Raw genomic sequence first — 23432 nt, 5'->3', positions numbered from 1 at the left:
GTGATATCCAGAGAGGAACTGTACCGATATGTGTACTTGATAAGGACTGACATACTTGCTTTGCATCTCGCATTTGACATTTGGCTACATAGGCCTCGTATCGTATGGCCTTGGTATGGCCGATAGCATTCATGCCTTGCATCACATCATTTTGGTATATCTGATTGCATTCGTGGACTTACTCGCATATTTTCGCATTACTCTGATATTGTACACTTGGCGCTTTCCTTGCACACACACATACACCACCCTCTAAGCTTTTGTAAGCTTATCATGACCGTTGCATGCAGGTGTCGTTGGGTAGCAGCAGCGTGAGGCAGGAGCGCGCATCTGATTATTTTGGAGCTTTTTGATCACCTTGTATTTCCCTTCCCACTTTGTACTTAAAGTTTTTGATATAGTGGATATGTGGTGATGTTGTTTTGTGACTTGGTTATGTTTGTGGTTATGCTCCATTGCAAAAAAAAATCATACTGAAAATTCTCCTTGTGGGATCCCAGGATCAGAATCTGGCATGTGAGTGCCGGGATTCGAGAATGGGACACTACGGAGGCTGTCGGTGCCAGATTCGACGATCGGAAATTTTGTGAGCCTGTTTTCCAAGTTTATGGCGTGACACATATTTGATTTGAAACTTCTGCAAACCCAAAAAGGGTTTCAAGGGCAGACATTCACTCTAACTGTTTCCAATGGTGTGGGCCACCTAAGCTTCTGATGAGGCTAATTTTTGGGGTGGCCTCCTGGTCCGAGGGGACCCATCAAATGTATGGTGTTGATGGTCGACATACATCATGGTGGGGCCCACGGCTGGGACCATGGGTCCCTGCCAGGCTATCCGCCCGTCAGGTGCAGGCGCTGCTTGTGTGCATTCTTGCCTGCGTGCATTCTGCAGCAGCAGCGGCTGCTGCTTCCTCTTTTCTTTTCTAAGGTTTTTAGTAGGTGGGGCCCGCCTCGGACAAATCTGACCAAGCCATTGAATTTCATAGCTCGGGATAGACCCATCGAGTCCGATATGCAGCGTGTTTTGGCGGATAAAAGTATCAAGGTGGGTTTTAACGGTTAAACCCACTATTCCCTATGGTATGGCCCACTTGATTATCGGATTGGCTCCATTTTCTGGCTCAATGCCTAAAATAGGCTAAGCAATGAAATGGACGGCATGGATTATATACATACATCAAGGTGGGGCCTACATGGATGGCCCACCCTAAAAAGCACCTTTTTTTAAACAGTACACCCCATGTCAGTACACGCACTCCTGATTAGCCGCACCCTATTCCCATTCATGTCCAGCGTCCAGAGATGCTGGACGGCTGGGATAACACAAGCTTCATGGTGGGTCCCACACGGACGTGACCCACCTATTTAGATCAACATGATATTTGTGCTTTTCCATCATCCAGGTCCACTAGATGGCCTGGATAAAACAAGTGGACGGCATCACAAAAATACATCCATCATGGTGGGTCCACGATCGGTGTGGATCTAGTGGGCCACACCCTTCATAAATGAGAGAGAAAGAGAAAGAGAAGGAGAGAGAAATAAGCGGAGTAAATGGAGGGACCCCACCATTATGGGTCCCTCATATGATTGCAACACATACATCAAGTTGGGTCCCTCATACAAGTGGGTCCCATAATTATGAAATCAATGGTAGAAATTCAAAGATCACCCACCTTTAGGCCTCCTTCTTGCTCCCCTAGCTTCCTTAGCTCCTTGCCTTCAAGTTTGATGGTGGTAGATGATGAATGAATGGTTGAGATGTGAGATGAGAGGGTAGGGAAAGTGGGCCACATTGTTGTTTGGGAGGGAGAGAGCTTGGACGTGGGATGGTGTGTTGATTGGGAAGTGAAGAAATGGAATGAGAGAGAGAAAGAGGAGTAGTGGCTTAAGGGATGGGGTGATGTGGTGGTTGTAACGAAAAGGTGATGGGAGGTATGGTTGTGGTTGAATATGGGGTAGAAAAGGGATGGGGAGGGGAGAGAGAGTTGACTTAAGGGAAAAAGAGGGATGGGTTGGTTGTACTTGGGGTAAGGTGTGATTTGACTTAAGTGATTGATTGACTGATGGGACATATCGTAAAGATTCTCTTGAAATTCGTAACCATCGACGTTTCTTCGGAACAAACGCAGGTCCACATCTTCTATCCTAGGTATCGGTTCGGTGCGCGAGTCACGGCGTTGGAACCGCGACGATGGTGCGGTCGCTATGATACAAGTTTCGGATTGAGCCGACGTAGGTGTGCGGGACCTGGCTTAGGTTCGCGTATAAACATCGGATACAGGTCGAGGATTGCTGAAATTCGACCGAAGGACTGCAGAAGCCAATGGAACGGTACGGACTAGGACACGGGCCTTACATCAGTTGAGGTCCTAAACCCATGAGATGTGGGGCCTGGGCTATGAGATAAAAGGATTGATTCACTATAATCCAACAGTTCAAGCTTTTAGAGTAAGTGGTTAATTGTCCTGCATCAAATTGGTATCAGAGCGAGAGGTCTCGTGTTCCAGATTCCTCACCGGGGGTGATTAATGCAGGGACATTTTCACACTAGGTTCGAGTGGGGTCGCATGTGGGACACAGGGGCACACTCGGGGTGGGTGACCCATGTGATTTGGGGCTCACGGGGGAGGTCTCATGTTCGAGACTCCTCACCAGGGGTGATTAATGCGCATTTCACACTAGGCTCGAGTGAGGTAGCCCGTGGGATGCGGGGACACACTCGGGGTGGGCGGTCCATGTGATTTGGGGCCTACAAAGGGGGTTTGGCCGAGGTCCTAAACCCATAAAATGTGGGGCCTGGGCTATGAGATAAAGGGATTAATTCGTCATACTCTAACAGTTTGAGCTTTTAGAGCAAGTGGTTAATTGTCCTACATCATATATTAGGTAATAAATTAGTCTTTTCATTTTCTTTCTTTTCATTTTCTTCAAAGATGCTACGTTCATATGACCTAATCTACTATGCTATAGATAAAAGGGTTTAATAATATAAACAGAATTTTTTGTCTTCTTATTATTATCATTGGATACATTTATAATGAATAAACCATCATTACAGTATCCCTTACCAACAAAAGTTTCATTCTTAGTCATTACAAGTTTATCTGAATTAAGTATTAACTTGACACTAGCCTTATTGAGGAGAGAACTAGAGACCAATTTTCTTCTAATGTCAGGCACATGTAGGACATCATTTAACATTGGAGTCTTTTTAGAAGTGAGTCTCAGAAGTACTTTCCCTTTCCCTACAACTGGAGATGTTCCAGCATTACCCATGAACACTTGTTCATCATCTCCTGATACTTGGTATGAGGTAAACATGCTACAATCCTTGCATACATTCCAGTTGCACCAGTTCTAGTACCCATTCCAAGTTGTTTATAAAAAAGACTTCTAACGTCACAACTACTACTATATCAGACTCATTACCCGCTTCTGTAAGATTAGCTTATGGCTTATCTTTGTTTTTCTTAGGCCTGCAGGTTTTAATGTGATGCCCATACTTTTCATAGTTGTAGTAATTTTTATTTTTCTTAAATTAATTGTTTGCATTCTTCTTTTTGAGCTTGCATTCATTAGCATAATGTCTAGGCTTGCCACAGTTAAGACATTTGACTTTTTTCTTCTTATTATTTTCCTGATTTGATTTCAGAAGATTCTTCTTTGAATATACGTCATTTACATTTGCTTTTAGGTCACTGTTTCTATTGGCCTCCTCTATTTGTATATGTACGATTATAGTTTCTAATGAAACACCGTTCTTTTTATTTTCATTTTATACTTATATTCCTTCCAAGAGGGTGGTAGATTTTCTATTAGCGTTTCTGACAGAAATACTTCATCCAACTTAATTCCTTCTGACGATAGTTCATGAATTAGATTTTGAAAATTATGAATCTGATTTGTGACAGGTTTATCATCTGTCATTTTATAGTGAAGGAAATTAGCGATTGCATGTTTCTTAACGCTCGCATCTTCCAGAACGTACTTCTTTTCTAAAGCAGTCCATATATCCTTAACAAACTCATAAGAAGCATACACATCATATAATTCGTCAAACAAATAATTCAGAATATATTTTTTGTAATTATTTTTATCTCCTACTTCAGTTTGATTTACTGAGTCTATAGTAAATAATTTAGACAATATGTATGAAACTTTAAGGGTGGTTAATGTGAACATAAGTTTCTGTTTCCACCGTTTAAAACATTGTCCAGCGAACAATTCTAATTTGGCTAACTCAACAGAAGCATTAACTGTTACGGTAGACATAGTGTATTTAATTCAACTAAATTCAATTTCAAGATTGTTGGAATATTTGGTTGAATCAAATAAATTATTTAATAATCGAGAACCAAAAGGAAAATAAAAATTTGAGATAGATGACTTATAGGGTTCAGTCGAGGCATAACGTGAGTCACTCGGCTTGAAATCAAATTTGCTCCCCTTGAACAACGTCCCAATTGCAACAGGTTTTCAGAGCAATCGACCTGCAGGATATGACGATTATGACTCGGTCCCAGCGGTGCACTCACTGTATATGGTCTCGAATCACTTGTAGTTTAATCTGAAAGTGCTGAGTTAATAAGTGACGAATTCAGCAACAAAAATTTGTAAACCAGAAGACAGAGAGTTTTCAGAAGATTAAAAAAAAATATATTTTTTCGTATTTAAAAAATGAAACGAAAGTATTTATATAGATTCCGAAGTGGTGCATTAAGCACCACACCTGCACACGGACTCAGCTCGGTGCGCACGCGCGTGTGGTTAATGACATATATTAGAGCTATTGGCATAACCCCCTTACATGACTAAATTCACAAGCCTCCTGAATGAGGCTTGAACCCCAAGGCAAAAAGCCTATCTTAGATACAATAAAATTTTCTTAGGCAAATCCAATGTGGGACTAAACCCACAACTCAAAAGTAACAAATATTTCAAATTTGGAGAGAAAACAAAATAATTGAAATTTCATTTTTAATATAAATTTTGAAACAAAATACAACATATTAAGTATTAAATATTATTGTAAAAACTCAAGAAAAAATCGAAGAGACTCGTCCGAGTAACTAGACTCGACTTGTGTTTTTGGGGTTTGAAACTATGATTATTATCCAGAGAGAGAGAGAGAGAGAGAGAGAGAGAGAGAGAGAGAGAGAGAGAGAGATGGCATACCACAATGGCATTGCTGGCTCTTCCAACCAGATGTGATGCAGTGTCTATCTTCATTGCTTAAATAAACAAAAATTGTCAAGAGAATAGTTTACATAGTTGAAAGAAGAAGAAGATCAAGAAGACTCACATCCAATTCATAGCTTTATATGAGTACAATTTGCGTATCAACATGTTTAAGTGCATCTAAGTGCCATTAAATAATGAGGTCAAACTGGAGTTTTAGATTCAAACTCCAACTCAAACACCTTAAAAATGTGACTTACTGTAAATAATAAACTTACTATTTGTAGATACTATTTATAGACGGTCTCCATTCTTATTAGACTTTATGGTTTTTTGCCAAAAATAGTAAGTTTCCAATTTAGCCTAACCACACTATTCTCCTAACTTTTCGAAGAACTTTTCATGTTGGGCACGACTCCTACAACTCAAAGGATCAAACTAAAATTTACTATTCATCATAGAAATGAAAATAAAAGGGACTTTTGACCGTCAATTTGATGGAATCTCGCAAATCTGGAGTCGGCAACTAGGCATAACAGTTTAGTTGACTTAAGTAGCTTCTCCTACCCCAAAATTATATATAATATGTCAAAAAACTCATCCCGGTTTGCGAGATCCAACTGTTTTAAGGTTTTGACGGTCCAGATCGTTTCTGCCTCCGATTGGGCCTTCTCTGGTCCATCTTTTTCATGAAAGTATTTGCGACCCACTCTACATCATGTATGGACTAAAAGAAATGCACAATAACTATTAGATTGTAATTATATGTAAATTAATTTAGTTAGATTCTACAATTATTTTTTTACAACTAATATTAGATTAGGACTAATATTAGGTTGTATTTTTCTACAAGAGGACTTTTTCTCTTCCAATGCAAATAAAGATTTATTTTTATTTTTTTTTCAAAACCTTTCATGGTATTAGAGCAAGGTTGAGCAAGTAATATTTCCCAAAAATCTTGTTTGATTTAACCGTCTTATGTTCCTTCAAGCCCCTAACTGATTTATTTATTTACTAAACAGCTGGGCAAGGAATCTTTTCAAAGGTTGAGTGCCAAGTTAGGGGTTCTTAATACTCGCTTTCCAACTTGAGGAGAATTATATTGTAATTATATAAATTAATTTAATTAGATTCTGAAATTATTTTGTCCAACTAATATTAACTTAGGAGTTTACTAACCTTAGATTGTATTTTTACACAAGAGGACTTCTCTTCCAAATACAGAAAATTTTCCTAAAACCTTTAAATAACAAGGGTCAGAACTAGTTTGAAAATTTTAGTGAAAAATAGTAGGGTGGGAAATTTTGAAACACCCAAAATTTTAAAATACAACAACATGCACAGCAAAACACACAGATTATGTTCATCAAGCATGGAGTTTACTGGGCAATGATCCGTCCATGTGGGGAGCCACCATATCAACTGTCTTAATCAGCATGATGAGTGTGACATGTACAACAACACGATGCTGTGATTATTGGAAACGGTTTGGCTACTCCCCCGCCACCAGCCAATGGCTGATGGTCGGTGCTCTGTGGGCCTCACCATGATGTATGTGTTTCATCCATGCCGTCCATATATTTTTTTTAGATAATTTTACTCTAAAAATAAGTTATATCCCACTCTCAATTGGACCACATTACAGGAAACAGTTTTGAATGTACGTCGACTATTAAAAACTTTTTGGGGGCCATAAAAGTTTTGGATCAAGCTTATCTTTGTTGTTTCCCTTCATCTGGGTCTGTATGACCTAATCAACAGATTGGATTTCAAATAAACAGTACAGTGGGCCTTAGGATGATTTTAATGGTTGTTATCCAATCACTATTGTTTTCCTGTGGTGTGGTCCACTTTAGATTTATATTCCTCTAATTTTTGTTATCATGGCGTAAAATGATCTGTAAAGGTGGATGAACGGAATGGATGAAACACATACATCGTGGTGGGGCCCACGGAGCACTGATCACCAGCCAACGGGATGATGGCAGGGGGAGTAGCCAATCCGTTTCCATGATTATTCAAGCGTGCAGGGTTTTGGGCTATGATACATCTATGTGGTGTACCACCGTATGAACTGTCCCGATCAGCATCATGATTCATGAGAGAGAGAGAGAGAGAGAGAGAGAGAAAGAGAACCTGATAGGGAGGGACTCGGCCGGCCAATGGCTTTTGGCCGAAGCAAGACATCGCTCGGATGGAGAACAAACATGCAGAATATTGCCGAGAGAGAGAGAGAGAGAGAGAGAGAGAGAGAGAGTCTGGAAATTAACTGCTTGGTAACTATTTAAGACATCGGTGCCCACAAGAAAATATGCTTTCTTGTTTTCCTTTGGTAAAAGACAGTTGATACAGACAAAAAAAAGGTATAGTAGGCAGTTGATACAGACAAATAAAAGTATAGCAGTCTGTCTTCTGGCCATCTCTAGTGATACACTGGCGGTTCATGCTCCAACTTAATATTCCTTTCCCAATAATATTTCTGATTCACAGCTTAACACATAGTTTTGAGTCAATGGGTGGATCATAGAAATTTTCAAGATAGGTGATCTGCATCGATGGGTTAACCTTTTGCATGGTTCAGATGAGATGTAGATTGCATCCTTCATGGCGTTGGACACAGTCCATTCAATGCTGATGAAAAAGCGCTACATGGATATGACGTGTATTGATTGGAGTTGTCTCTGGCTGGGTGAGGTTTTGAATATACGGTCGGCTAGAAAGGATTGAATCATTTTCAACTGTTGAGGATGGTAAGTTCCTCCAACTTGAATAACTCCTGTGATTGGTCCATGATCGTTTATTAGAGTAAGGGCTCCTGAGACTAAAAAGGTAGGAATTGGGCTTGTCTACACCGTATGATCTCTACTTTATAGATATTTAGGGTTTCCATCGCCTGAACTTCATTTAATGCTACTACATTTGGTCTTCGTTCACAAAACCCATAAAGTCCAAGCAGACAATAAAGAGAAGATATTTAGCCTTGCTTTATAGAGTTGAGGGCTCAAGGCAGGCGAATAAAGTAAAAATAGAGACCTAGCCTTAATTCACATAATTAAGGAGCATCCGATAGGTAAATAAAGTAAAAATATTGACCTAACCTTGTTTTGTAGAACTGAGAGTTCTGGACAGGCAAATAAAGTTAAAGAAAGTAGAAGAGAATAGTTATGAAGTAAGATTAGGGATGAAGGTTGCAGATGCGGTCAGAATGTGTAGAGTGGAATGCACGTTGAGTTATTGAGATGTGAGAAGGAAAATGGAAAACCAGACATTATTTTCACCACACCAAAATTGCTTATTAGGAACGACTAAGTCTTTCGTTTAGGATGCGAATGATTTTAAACCATTCCTAAGTGTAGAAAAAGGAAACACTTTTAAAACTTAGGGCAAATGTTAACCCTTATCTCTCTCTATCTCTCGTTTTTCTTCTCTTCCCTTTTCTTCTCTTTTCTTTCAAGAAGGCGGAGATCTTCATGTTTCGAAATCCACAGCTCTCGGGATCGACGAAGAACATGTTCGAATTATGCTCTATTTCTTCCACCAAAGCAGAGATTTGTTTTTGTGGTTTTGTACCTTTTTAGGATTTGGATGGAGTCAATTTCTTCTCTTTCCTTAGTTACCTTACTGATTAGAAATGTCCGATTTTTGTGAATTTTGAAGCATTTATTCCACCGATCTTCTTCTTCCAGGGCTTGCACTCTACATTTTGAGGTGCGATTTTTCTTATCTGATAGTGATTTCATTATGACTTGAGCTTTGCATGTTGTTGCTTCATTCTACGTTAGGAGATGTAGTGCTAGATCGAAAGGTTTTCCATGTTTGCTTTTATATTTTGTTGATTTTGGATGGAATTTGTATTTGAAGCTTTGAAAATACATTTTCGAGCTTCGATTCACAATGATTTTTTATCTCGTTATTGTAGTACTTCAACTTGTTAGATTTTACAAATTCGTTTCAGTAATTTGTTGAGTTTTGGTTGATTTGTGGATGGAAATTTCATCTGGAGCTCTGGAAATGTGATTTCGAGCTATGATTTTGGGAGAGTTTATTGAGGTTTGGATCCAGTGTTTGATCCAGTTATTGAGGATGTAGGATGAGGTTTGGATCAATCACATGCCAATAACTAAAGTAATTAGTTAAACACGCTCCATCTCTTTTATGTAGCGGTGAAAAGAAAACATAAAGACTTTGGATTGAAGTGGTGAAAGGGGATATGAAGGCTTGAAATGGACTCTATAAAGCCAACACCACGTAACTGGGACGGATGTGTGCTGTGTGTGCTTGCGTGTGCATATGCACATGCTAACTCTAGTAGGATGAAAGATAAAGCAACCCTATATAAATGGATTGCAAGAACTTATCATTATTGTTGAAGCTATATGCAAGTAACGAGGCATCTTGTTTTGTACCATCTTTCCAAGTAGGTTTTGCTAATGAAAAGTGAGAGTAAAGAATGAAATCGAGCTCCTATTAAAAAGTGACAGAATTGTAAAGAACAAGCTTCCAAAGAATGCCATAGATAAATAATATTATAAAAACATGTTACATAAAACAACAACTGGTGCGCATATCATGTCTGGTTGATATGTTCATGTGAATTGTTATTGACTGCATGCTTCTTTTGTTAACAAATTCATGTTCTGTTTTGTATGAGAAATTAAGAATATGAATGATGGAATTTTACTCACCCAAAAAGCATTTTCCTTTATATGAAAGAAAAACAAACATTTATTCTTTTAGCCATTATTATAGTTGTTGATGCAAAAATCTGGTCCCCCTTTTTAGACCTTTGAGTACTTGCACAGGAAGAAGACAAAGGATACCCTGGCTGGAGTAGGGGACCCTCCGATGCCATAGTCAGGCTAGGAATCTGGGTCTGGTAGTATTAAGGGGTTTTGGGTGAGAGATTTTGCATACCTTTACTCATGTTAGCGTATATATTTATAATCTTTTGAGGCCGGTGGTATATATGGCAAGACTTCTTGGATGGTGATTGCGTATTACGGAAGATATCTTCATCGTGATTAATTTTTCGAGATTCTCGACGAATATCTCAGAGGATAATCCTATCCTATATTAATATACTGTAAGTGTAGTTGAATTCTGAGGTGGCAGTCTAAGGCCGATGTCGATATTCAAGGTCGACCTCCAAAGTAGGTAACCAAAGCCGACCTCCAAGGTTGAGGTCTTTGGTGACCTCAGATGTCGAGGTTATTTTTTATAGTCTTCGAGTCTATTCATCTGGTCAGTCCATTTTTACCTATAACAGTAGCCCCCTTACTTCTGAGCATTCTTTAGGAGCTCGAAAAGTAAGTTAGTGTGGACTACAACTGTGTAATGCCTTGTGCCGAAAAGGTCAAACAGGGTAGAGTCAGTGAGTCGAGCAATCGTAAGATCAATAAGTCAATTGTTTAGTGGTAGATCGCGCACAGTAGAATTAATAGGAGGGACTTTTCTTCCTTTCAACTGAGGGAAGTCCCAGTCGTTCACATAATAATAGGTCGAACACTCGGTAAAAGGACTTTTTTCCCTTATACTAAGGAAAGTACTTATTGTAGATCGTGCAGTCCAAGTGGTGTTACTAATTAGTGGTCTAACTTCTTCTTTAAGGGTCGGACAACTGTATGAGGACTGTTTTTTCCTTGCACTAAGGGAAGTCCTTAATAGTTCGTGTAGCTCAGATTGTAGAAATTTGAAAGAAATTTTCTTCCCCTGACCTGGGGAAGTTCTTTTATTGTAGAAATCGTCGAACAGTAAAAAGCACGACGATAATGTTGCGAGCACCTCTTTCCCTTTTAGAAAGGGAGGTCACTCTCGTCGAGTAAGTTAGTTAGTCGACGCGCTTCTAGTCGGAGGACTTCTTAAGTCCTCAGGAGTAGTAGATCTTTTAAGTGGTCAGCATTTTATAGGTGAGGTAAGAGCCCCTCATGTCTTTTAGTTGATACGACTCGCAGTTTTTGATGATGAGGTCTGATTTGGCCAATGAGCCTTATTACCGAGCTTAGTTAATTGGTTCAGCTCGGCTTCTTTCAGTACCTACTACGGCTAGATGTTCAAGAAAGTGTACCAATAAAAGCGAGTTTTTAGATGTCGGTTAGTATGTTGGTAAGGCTGGGCACCCTGCTCGACTGATGATTTAGGAAGAGCTGGGATGGCTACAGAAATGACAGCTAGAGCTTTCTTATTTCTTTTTACCATTGTAGTTTTCTGGTAAAGCAGGAACGACTTTGATGTCGATCCCACAGACGACGCCAAACTGTTGAAGTAAAAATCTAGTCCACTCTTTTTAGACCTTCGAGTACCTGCACAAAAAGAAGACAAAGGAGACCCTAACTAGAGCAGGGGGCTTCTAATGCCAAAGTCAGGTTAGGAATATAGGTCTAGTAGTATTGAAGGATTTTGGGTGAGAGATTCTGCATACCTTTACTCATGTCATCGTATGTATTTATAACCTTTTAAGGCCAGTGGCGTATATGTCAAGGCCTCTTGGATGATGATTGTGTATTACAGAAGATACCTTCCTCGTGATTGATTTTTCGAGATCCTTGGTGAATATCTCAGAGGATAATCCTATCATATCTTAATAGACTATAAGTGTATTTGAATTCCAAGGTGGTAGTCTGAGGCCGATGTCGATATTAAAGGTCGACCTCCAAAGTTGGTAACCGAGGCCAACCTCCGAGGTCAAGGTCTTTGGTGACCTTCGAGGCCGAGGTTATTTTTTGGCTCTCAAGCAATCCATAGTATTCGAGTCTATACATCTAGTAAGTCCATTTTTACCCATAACAATGGTATCTCATTTTTAACTAGATGTGTTGCCTTTGAGGTGTTAGAATTGAGTGCACAAGATGGTTGGCTACTGGATACTATGCTACCATAGAGGTGCTAGAATTGAGTGCACGTGATGGTTGACTACTGGATACCATGATATCTAAGGTAGGAGTTGTTTGTCAATACTATAAGAATTTCTAAAAGGACAAGATTCAAAAACTTCCTTAGTTGTCTACTATCATGTATTGAATAGTTATTTATGACATGTTGTAGCTAACCCCAAATAGCTGGGACAACTCTATGATGATGATAATGATAATCATGATGTTAAGCATTTGTGTTGAAATGGTTTTCTTATTCTAAATAGAAATTAGATAATTTTTAGCGTCTAGTGATGGTTTTTCATGCTTCTGTGATAATTGGCCCTGGCTTTGGCTATATCCACCATGTTCTTCTTTGGGAACCTTTTGCTTCATGGTTTGTCTATTTTCTTTTTTCATATGCAGTGTGTTTGAAGATGAAAGGCTAGGCATCAAATTTTTTGTTTGATAATGGGTTAGAACATACTTCTATAAGGTATTGTATCCTCCTTGTCTCCTTAGTTTTGAACATGTGCATTTCTTGGCCTTTTAGAGCCTTTTGTCTAGAAGTGGAAATATTAACTTACTACTTCTAACACATATAATATTGATTTTTTTTTCTCATATTTATCATAATATATGGTGTGATGTGCTTTCGTTTCTTGACCAGGGAGTTTTATATGGTTCAACTAGTTTTGTTCGTAAGATTATAGGCCAATGTATTGCGAATTTGGTAATGACAACCAAATGGTAATACTTCTTTCTTTAAACATCCTATATTAGTTTTCAAATACTTTAGACTAGAGCTGGGCATCGAGCGAGTCAGACCGAGTTAGGCTCGACCAGACTCAACCTGGTTTTGATATAGACCTGACCCAAACTCGACCCGACCTAGTTTCGAAATAGATATGACCCGAACTCGACCCGACATAGTACCGAGTCCAGCATGCCTGACCCGATTCGAGTGCCGGTTTGGCCTGGACTAACCCAGACCGAGTCCAACCCAGTCATAGGGATTGAGTTGGAGCGAGTTAGAATCAAGTTGGGTTAAGTTGACCATTTTTTTAGGGTTTAGGATTTATAAATGGCTCAGCCTGAGACAGCTCGGATGCACCATAGCCAGTCCAGATGCACTTGAGCCAGTCCAAACCAAATACAAGCATCCTGTAAGTGGAAGAGCTATATATATATATATATATATATATATATATATATATATATATATATATATATATATATATATATATATATATTCTCCTGTGGGTGCCTCATAAAAAGAATTAGTATGTTGGTGGATCATAACCTGATGATATAATATAATAAACGATTCCTCTATCTCACATGATTGGGCGAAAGTAAGGGATAAAGAATAAAAAACAAGAAGAAAAAGATAAAATTAAAGAACCGTACATGCATCTTTTGTGCATTGCATACAAATCTGCAATGGAATTTCTCTTTCCCTTCCATCGAAGAAAGAGATAAATAGAATCCATAAGATATAAAAATATATATATATATATATATATATATATATATATATATATATATATATATATATATATATATATGGGAAAAGGTACTATGCGCTCGACCTCACGAGTCCGTCCCATGAGGTCGAGCTGTGTGGGCCCCACCGTGATGCGTTTCGAAAATCTACCCCATCAGTTAGATGCACCATTCCATCGTGGGCCTAGGTCTCAAAGATCATGTCAATCCGTGACTTGTGTGGGCCACACCACATACAGAAGTGGGGAGGGTCCGTACACCATTAAAACATTCATAATCATTTTTTGGGCCCACCGAGATGTGGTTTGCAAATCCAGCCCATCCATTATGTGTGTGCCACTTGAATGAGGGTTCAGACCAAGTTTCAGCAGCATTCAAGACTCCAATGGGCCCCACCAAGTGCTTTTATATGTTTTAACGGTGTCTTTACATGATTTTAGATGGTATGGCCCACCTGAGTTCCGTATACGGCTGATTTTTGGGATATCCCATAATTTAGAGGGCACCCATCAAATGCACGGTGTTGATGGTTGACACGCATCACGGTGGGGCCCACACAGCTCCACCTCATGGGAGCTTATCGTGAGGTCGAGCGCATAGCACTTTTTCCCTATATATATATATATATATATATATATATATTACCCGAAGCTGAGTTGAGTCGGGTTTTAGATCGAGTTGAGTCGAGTTACCGGGGAACCCAGACTCGACTCGGTTTAAGTTCGGATTGGGCGAAGTCTACTCGGTTTTGATCGACTAACCCACTTGGTTAAGATCAAGTCGGACGAGTCGAGTCTACTGGGTCGAGTCATCTTGTGCCCAACTTTACTTGTGACAAGGGTATATTGTTAAGTGAATTCTGCACTGCTCATTTCTATGTGAATTAGTTGCCATGTATGATTCAACCAGCATCTTCATGCATTTAGATTCCATTGCTTGCCTCCTTTCTACATTTAGTATTATTCGAAAGCTAGTTGGAAAGTGTTGTAGCCAGGTAATAGGAAAGATCTGCTCAAATGTAGGCACCCCAATCTAAACTTAAGACAAAAATCACAACTAAAGTCGTTAAGAAAATCCATATTGTTTTCATTGAATTCAGAAATGCCGTGAAAATACTCATGCGATGTCCTTATATAGACCTCTTAATAAACAATGAAAGTTTTAGATTTTTTTTTTTTCTGCATGAGAATAATAATAATAATTATTATTATTAAAAGGCAAGTTTTGGTATGAAATTTTCTTTATTTTTAGTGTCATTGATAATTGATTTATGAAAAAAAATAGAAGCAGATAAAAAAAAGTTGCTAAAGAGATAAAAAGATGTAATATGAATTTATTGTAAAGTTGGCTAATTGGATTATGTTGCATAATTAGAAGGTTTGAGCCTCCTGATGGGTCAATTGTGGGGCCTAGGCTTAGGCCTCCTTACTGATCGGTCAACTGCGGGGCCTAGGCTTAGGCCTCCTTGCTGATGGGTCAACTGCAAGGCCTAGGCTTGGGCTAATGGATTTGGCGTAGTCCATGAGTTTTGGGCATAATTGATGTGGCTTGGCCTACATCAGAAAGTCATTTGAATTACAGGCTTTTATGGCTTGTTTAACCATCATTATTTAAGCTTTATTCCAATTAATAAGAGTTAGCTACATGAATCCTATTCCACCCTTTCACTCTATCAAGGTCCATAACTTCAATTAGACCATAGGTCATTAAGTCTTTTCTTAGTACCGTCACCCCCTTCCTTTTGGAAATTTCCCTAGCTCTTTTAGAGCCTTCAACTTGTTCCACCTCACTCATAACTGGTATAGTTCTTGACCTCGATTGCAAATTACCAAACCATCTAAGTCTCTTTCTCCTCATCATATTACCTATTAGTGCTACTCCTAAGTTCCCTTGAATTTTTCTTCTATTTTGGTGATGCATTTGCCTTCCCAAGAAACTTCATCCCTGAGCAGCCAAGTTCTCAACTTTGATTGTCCCGCATTACCAATGGAGAAGTAGCATAGGAGAATGTGACTTTGCGTTTGTTATTTGAAAAGCCTCCTTGAAACTCTCTTTATTGGGTTACCTTTACTATTGCTAACAAAGTTGGGGTTTTAGTAGTCATCGACCAATTGTGGATTCGGTCATCACCTTTCATACTCACTACATATGGTTTTATTCTGTTAGCTCTTCTTTCATGCTTCCTCTCTTTTACAACTATCCTCAACAGATAGAGTCATTCCACTCTTGGTGGAAAAGCTATTTGTGACTTTGATATGTTGATCTCATGAATTGATCATCGACTAGCTTTCTCCTTCATCTAAAGAAGGCACCAAAAAATTGACTGAACCTCAGTCGGCTGTCTCTTATCCAGAGGAAGACATGATCAAGGAAGACGACTTCAGTCATATTGACCATCTCATCCCCAATAGCAATAAAGATAGTTGAATCTTCTTTCACGTTTATAAAAATGGTCGTGCCAGCTCAACTTAAACTGAAGCGTTAGAAGACCATAGTCGCAGGTTCAACTAAGGTGGTTCTAACAACTGCTTTAATCCCAACACCTACAACTCCAACTATTTTGAGGATTTTTTAGCTTGGGCCTCTCCCAGCTTCTTGCCTTACACTTCCTGCAACTTCAGGTTAAGCATCTCTTATTCGCCCAAAACCATCATAGACTTTACAAAATCAAATTCTAGCTAAGCATTCCACCTTCAAAATATTATTGAGAGATGGAAGAAGCGTACAAGAGACATAAAGATGCTCAGCTCAATATGGCTTTTAATATATGATAGTGAAAAGGAAAGATTTTATGATCCTAATCTTCCTTTCGATTGATTTCTTAAGCTATATCGTTCTAATCCTCCCACTTTTCTTCGTTCTAATCGAGCTCTAACTTTTTCGTCGACCTTACTAAAATCTCACCAACGACCGACCGTTTTAGTATATCTTTATTGTTAGGTCAAGTTTAGGTGGATGTTGTTTTAATATTATGTTCTTTTCCTATTACTTATTTTTCAATTCTCCTGTCTTATTCTTTTCCTTCTTTTACATAGTAACTAGAGAGCTTTCGGCCTCTGAAAACTAGTCTTTGCACCAGACACTTCAATCGATGTTGTTGAGCCTTTTGTAGAAAGACTTGAAGTGTCCAACTCGAAGGAGACTATAAGCAACATTTGTCGATCAGAATATTAGACAGAAGGTCAAACTTAAAACGATGTAGTAATATACTGGCCTGTGGAGTCTTTCAGTCTCCTTTTACAATCTATAACTTCATCGCTCACGTTTGATCAAGATCAGAGAGTTGTTAAATCGGTTGCGCTGAAAACCTTATCTTTCATTCAACTTGCTCCATCTATAGAACTGACCGATCAAATAATCCTTACCTTGGCCAATGAGCACATGATGATTCCTTTAGACAACATAAAAGCATTGGAAGAAGAACACTCTTGACTAGCTATAGTCTCTCTTGGTCGAGCTACAAAGACTCCTACATTCAACGTCTCGACCCCTCAGGTTCGAACAGTCAAACAAATTGTAAATAGAAAGCTAATAAAAGTACAATATATGGATCAAGTCTAAAAATCATTTCAATCGAACCATCCTAACCTTTCAATAGGCAGATTGCAAATACTAGATTGTTAGGTTGCTATCCTAACATTATCTAAAATTAAAATAGGTAGATTATAAATATGATAGACAGATAACAAATAAAATGGTAATAAAAATATAACATATGAATTTAAGCCCTAAAATCTCTCCAATGTTACCATCCTAAACTTTCAATAACTAGATGTCAAATATTAGATTATTAGGTTGCTATCTTGAAATTATCTAGAATAAGAATGGTAGCACAACAATCTGCCATTTGCATTAACAATAATTAATTATGAACATAAAAATGTTAAGATAGTATTAAATTATAATGGATTTATGAATAATCACAATAAAAAAGAAATATATATAAATGTGTATGTACGTGTTTGCGTACACACACATGCACCTCCCTCGGTAATAAAATATAAAGGATTCATGAGTAAATAATCATGATGAAAAAAGGAATATATTTACATATGTGTATGTATGTGTCAGTGTGTACACACACACATGCAACTCCTCCTCCCTCAAAAAAATAAAAATAAAATAAAAATAAAAATAAAAATACACACATACATGTACACACACATGGAAAAGGTATTATGAGGTCAAGCTCTGTGGGCCCCACCATTATGTTCTAGTAATGTGTACTGGACATCCACATCATGCATTTAGTGGATCCCCTCTAGGCTATGAGATATCTAAAAATTCAACTATATATAAAACTACAGTAGGCCACACCATATAATACCATGTGAAATCATACATAAACCATCTAACAATACTAAATGCGGCCCACTTGAGTTTTGGAATGGCCTAAATTTTGATGTGACCTCTCGTCCAAGTGGGATACACACAATGGATGGATCGATTGTATAAACCACATCTCAGTGGGCCCTAATGATCAGGAAGGTTTCAATGGGTGGGTGTCAACTCTCAACTATTGTTAGTGGTGGAGCCCACCTAGTCAAGGATTAGCCAGTTTTTTAGGCCCATGGGTCACTGTGGAAGGGAAAACTTGTTGGGTGGATGTCCGACACACATCACAGTGGGGCTATGGATCTTGATCTCATAATGCTTTTTCCATATATATGCATGTGTGCGCACACACATACAGGAGATAACATCCCCTCTCTCCTCTTTTACATATCCACACGTCTCAATGAGTGGGTTCCACCCTGGATAGCCCCACGCATCTCCTCAGCCCTGCTCTAAGCAATGCACGTAGGCTCTCATCTTTCTCCTCTTTTTAAGATAGATTATGAAAAGACCTAATTATGGAGGATCGACCTCAAGAATCATTTAGCTTAGTGGCATTGATCAAAGAAGTGATTTTAATTGTAGAGTTTCCGTTTTATATGTTAAAAAAATTGATAATGTCTATACAATGATCTTGAAAATAAAATTATTAGATCTGATTTTTTATTTTTTTATTTTAATTTTTTTTTACATATTGCTGCGTTTTAAAAATCCAAACATCGTACACATTGGGAAGTTGGTATCGATTTAAAAACTATTAAAAAACAAGTAGGTTGTAGGCAAGACCATTTCAGAATTTATGTTGGGCTTTGTGGCCGGTATGTGCAAGATCCAGTCCACTCATCAGGTAAGTTGCCTTGGTTTAAAAAAATCAGGTTAGCCCACTCATCAATTGAGTTAAAACTTATAATTATGTGAGAGAACTTGATGATTAGAAAAGAAAAAAAAATAAAAATAATTCATATTTGACATGCATGACATATCCTACAGATGAGTCAATGGGCTAGGGCATGATGTTCATTTTGGGCCCCAACTTATGAATGGTAGATACATGCTATGAGTAACGGATTTAATCAGATTGAGATGGATGGACCCTGGGCTCTTCCGATATTTTAGGGGTTGTATCAAGTGATGCTCACTCATTACTCAATCTTGATCAGATGAGGATGAGACTTATCTATAACAAACTTTTTCTATGGGTATTTCAACAGTGGAGATTGGAGAATGTCCTATGAATACATTGGACAAATTTATTTTGCCTGAAATTCTTTTTAGGACCCATTAACTGTTGAAATTTGGTCAAATCAGGCTATTTATTGCACTGTGTTTGAGGTGGGCCAGATGGGCCATTGGGTTTTTGGGCTCACCTAGCCGAGGTCAAGATTCGACTCCTTTATAATACATTGGCCCACGTAGTCCAAGGCTGAAACCCCACCTTTCAATGTGGGTCCGACACTTCCTACAAATGGGATCGTTGTTACCCATCATTTAGTGATATGGACTGCTAATCCTTTTTTACCCTTAGCCAAATTACATGTGGCCCATAGTTGGTGATCCAGACCATTGGATCCTAAAATTTCATTCCCACTAATGATGATTACTCACCCATGATTAAAGGAATGATGGGAAGCTCGAATGGCTTGACGTTGACCCCCACCACAACTAACTTTCCATTGAGCTTCAGTAGATTGATCAACGGTTGAAGTGAGTGACGGGTAGGGACCGTATCAATGATAGCATCCAAAGTGTCCATAGCCACCTGCAACATAGCAACAAATAGAAAATAACATTAGCAATAGTGGTAATCCACTATTTTTTTATTACTCTAACTCGGCCCAGCAAACTTTACATCTAGGGCCCACCTTCTGGTGATCGAAACTATTCATAAGATAGGCAATCAGATGATCCTAACCATCTAGTTAAGTTCTATTCAATGCATACCATTGGTTGTAACTGGCCAAGCGAAAGCTACCACTGGGATAATCCAATAGGGACAATTAAGGGGACCCATCCCATGAAAGGAGGGCCGAATCGTGACCATTTCCGAATAAAAAAATGGAAGAAAATAATAATTGTTTATTGGAAATACAACCCTTGGATCATGATAAGGTGATTATCAAATGATTTTAGGACTCAGATGACTCATTGGGTAGTCATATGAGTAGGGGCTGGGACCATTTTGTGGGAAATCATCTGGTGTCGATTTGGATCATGTTTGACTGAGTCCAATTCAAGCTGGATGAGTCACACCAAGTCTTAAAATCTTGTTTGGAAATCCAATGCATGTCTGGGTGAATCCTACTGCCTGTTGGATCAAGATCATTCATTATAGGCAAAACTTACATACTAACACCTCATATAGATAAGTCTAATCCTCGTGAAAGCAATCCGTTTTGGGCCCCAACAAATAAATGCATCAAAATTGTTGATTGGACCTTTTCTTGAAAAAATGATCTTGACCATCAATTGCTTAGGCCCTTGATTGGATGCTTAGAATGGTCAAACCTGCGTACATTTTCTTGTTAGCCCAAGAAATGTACATTGAACATAATGGACGATCCAGATCAAATGATCAAATCTCCAAGTGTCCTGACTTTGCTATGGTGAAGGGGCTCCATGTGATCAATCTCCATCACAATTTAAGAAATCGTGGTGAATCATCTATGGGGGTTGGGCCTGGGAAACATCGACATCAATCCAGGCTGTACGGATCATAGACCCATCCATCAATGAAGTCTACACCCAAAAATATAATGTTCAGACAATCTAAATCATCTGGTTTCATAAAATGACTTTGGATTCCTGACCATTTTTCTTCTAACTGTCCGCATGACATCCACCAATCAGATGGTTAAAATCTTCCAATGAAGAGTGCTTTTCAACCCGGGCCCCATGTATAGTAGGGCCTACTCAAAAGTAAGGGAAAAAATTAGAGTATTATAAGATAAATGTACCTGGGGATGAGCGGGTATGAAGAATTCCCGAAATCATTCTTAACGAAGTGAAGATCCGTGTGACAGATTCCACAGTAGAGTATCTTTATGGTAACATCATCCTCCCCGTTGGCCCTGAAAATATCAACTCATTTCTATAATACAACCAAAACATTTCAATAGATGCACCTAAAGAAAGAATACCTTAATTAACTAATAATGAATAACTATATACATTGAAACTCAGTGTATAAACAAACTCCAAAAAAGAATACCTTCTAGAGAATTTGAAGGGTGAGAGGATTCCTGAGGCATCCCTGGCTGCCCAACCAAAGGCCTTTTGAATGTATTCTTGCTCTGCAGATTTCTCCATCTTCTGTTTGGGTTGTAAGACTGGAAAATATCGACCAAGGTTTTCTATCTTTTACTTGGAAGAGGAGAAGAAGAGAATGTGTTCTTGTTGGAGGTTTTGGTTTGGTTTGTATATAATAGCTTTTGTGTATTTTTTAGTTCTTATAGGTGAGCTAATGACTCTAGTTAATTGAAATTGGTTTGATCTAACTCCCGTGATACATGATTGTTATTATTAAAATCATACCAATGAGAGTGAACATTAAGGATTGAGCATAGCTCTTATAGGTGAGCTAATGACTCTAGTTAATGGAAATATGATTTCCTCAGCGTGCTTTTAGTTCTTATAGGTGAGCTAATGACTCTAGTTAATGGAATATGTTGGGCCCACCATGAAATTTTGTGTCTTATCCACCTTTTTCATTTATTTTTACATCTTATTTCAAGGGTTGATCCCAAAATTGAAGCATATCCAAAACTCAAGTCAACCACACCCGAGGAAACAGTGAGAATAATGATTTCCACCTTTGAAATCTTACTTGGGCCCATGGTGATATTTATTTGTCATCCAACTTATTGATAACATCACACAAACATGGATGAAGGGAAAACAAAAATATCAGCTTGATCCACTTCTGTGGCGCCACAAGAAATTTTCAATGGTGGACGTTCAATTTACATTGTTTCCTGTGGAACGGCCGGCTTGAGCATTGGATATGCTTCAATTCTTGTCTTAAGCCTTAAAATTATCTAGTAAAATGAATGGATGGAGTGGATAAAATACATAAATCATGGTGAGTTTACTCAGGGGTCGTTTGGCATAGTGGATTGGAGGGGGTTTCAAATCTCCTTGGTTGTCTGAAAGCATAAAGTAAAAGGGGGTTTCAAATCCAGGGGATTTCTAATCCCCTCTCTGAGGGGGTTTGCAATCCATGGTGAGAGCTTGGATTACACCTAAAATCATTTCAATAGTTGCAGGTGTAACATGTGTGTCATTGTACACTATCATTCTATTGGGCACATGGCCCACTAATGATGATCAATACCGTCCAAACATTGTCCATGTAAATCAGCACCGTCCAAACATTGTCCATATTAATCAACAATTAAAAATCATTGGTTAGCCACTCAGACATGATCTTGTGCTTGCAGTCCATTCGAGACTTGGAATTTCATCATTTTTAGGCAAAGCATATATTTCAGCGGGCTTATCACAACCATAGTGTCAAAAATTATATATCTCACTAATTAGAGATATTAAAGTTGATTTAGTAATTAAATTCAAACACCCGTAAATATACCATGCACATGTATTTTTGGATTAAATTAAGTTGATTGATACTCCCGGTTGCCAAACACATTGGTAGGATTGCAAATCTAGGGGGTTTCCAATCCCGGTGTTCCGAATCCAGGCTCCCAAACTGGCCCTCAGTATGCTTAGCATGCTTTGGGCATTGTGGGGCACACTGATGTTTTGGGCATTGTGGGGGGCACCGTGGCATAAGTATTTTATATCCAGGCTTCCCATTAGTCTTTGCATCTCGGTTTAAACCATGGCCCCAAAACAGAAGCAAATCCAAATCTCAGGTGGACCATACCATTGGAAACAGTGGCCACTGAACGCCCACCGTTGAAAACATCCTGGGCCCAATGTAATGTTTATTTGCATCCAACATATTGATGAGGTCATACCGGTATGAAGGGAAAATAAAAATAAAATAAAATCAGCTTGATCGAAAACATGTGTGGCCCCTAAGAAGTTTTTAATGGTGAGTGTTCACTGACCACTGTTTTCTGTGGTGTGGTCCACTTGAGCTTTGGAGCTGCTTCATCATTGCGTTCATGCCATAAAATGAACTGGAAAAATAGATGGACGGCCATGATATCATCATGGTGGGCCCTACAGTGCCCGACACATCACACACGGTCGCTTAGGTCCACTACCATAATTCCCTGTAAGCCTTAGCTCCATGGGGCCCACCGTGATGTCTGTGTTATATCCATTCAGTCCATCAGTTGTGCTGGTCCATGTTAGGATGTGTTCTTAAAAAATTCAAGTGCACCATACCACAAGAAACAATGGTGACTGGATGCCCATTATTGAAACCTTCTTGGGTCCAGAGATGTTTCAGATCCAGCTGATATTTGTATTTGACTTCATGGTGGTGGGAATGACATTATGAATGAGATGGATGGCATATAAACATCACTATGGAGCCAGGAAGTTCCATTTCCTCTTCCTATGGTGTAGCCCACTTGAGTTTTGGATTTGCCTCCT

General features: G+C 38.8%; 1 protein-coding gene across 1 annotated transcript; it reads right to left on the bottom strand.

Annotated features, from left to right (window-relative positions):
* Positions 1 to 20731: 20731 nt before the first annotated feature.
* Positions 20732 to 21255, bottom strand: LOC131221114 (probable cinnamyl alcohol dehydrogenase 9). The gene is made up of 2 exons (XM_058216239.1): positions 21079 to 21255; positions 20732 to 20938 (listed from the first exon to the last, which is right to left on the bottom strand). The coding sequence occupies exons 1-2, from the start codon at positions 21174 to 21176 to the stop codon at positions 20800 to 20802; spliced, it is 237 nt and encodes a 78-aa protein (XP_058072222.1). The 5' UTR covers positions 21177 to 21255; the 3' UTR covers positions 20732 to 20799.
* Between the last annotated feature and the right edge of the window lie 2177 nt (positions 21256 to 23432).

The sequence above is a fragment of the Magnolia sinica genome, chromosome 12 (assembly GCF_029962835.1).
Source record: "Magnolia sinica isolate HGM2019 chromosome 12, MsV1, whole genome shotgun sequence".
In the NCBI taxonomy this organism is placed as follows: Eukaryota; Viridiplantae; Streptophyta; class Magnoliopsida; order Magnoliales; family Magnoliaceae; genus Magnolia; species Magnolia sinica.
Note: the sequence above shows the minus strand (reverse complement) of the source record. Positions and strands in the feature narration are given on the sequence as shown.

What these genes read in the sequence shown, in the direction of transcription:
- LOC131221114 (XM_058216239.1), bottom strand. Translation starts at nt 21,176, where the DNA reads ATGGAGAAATCTGCAGAGCAAGAATACATTCAAAAGGCCTTTGGTTGG. An exon ending in CCCTTCAAATTCTCTAGAAG is followed by an intron (nt 20,939 to 21,078) that starts GTATTCTTTTTT and finishes TGATATTTTCAG; the next exon opens with GGCCAACGGGGAGGATGATG.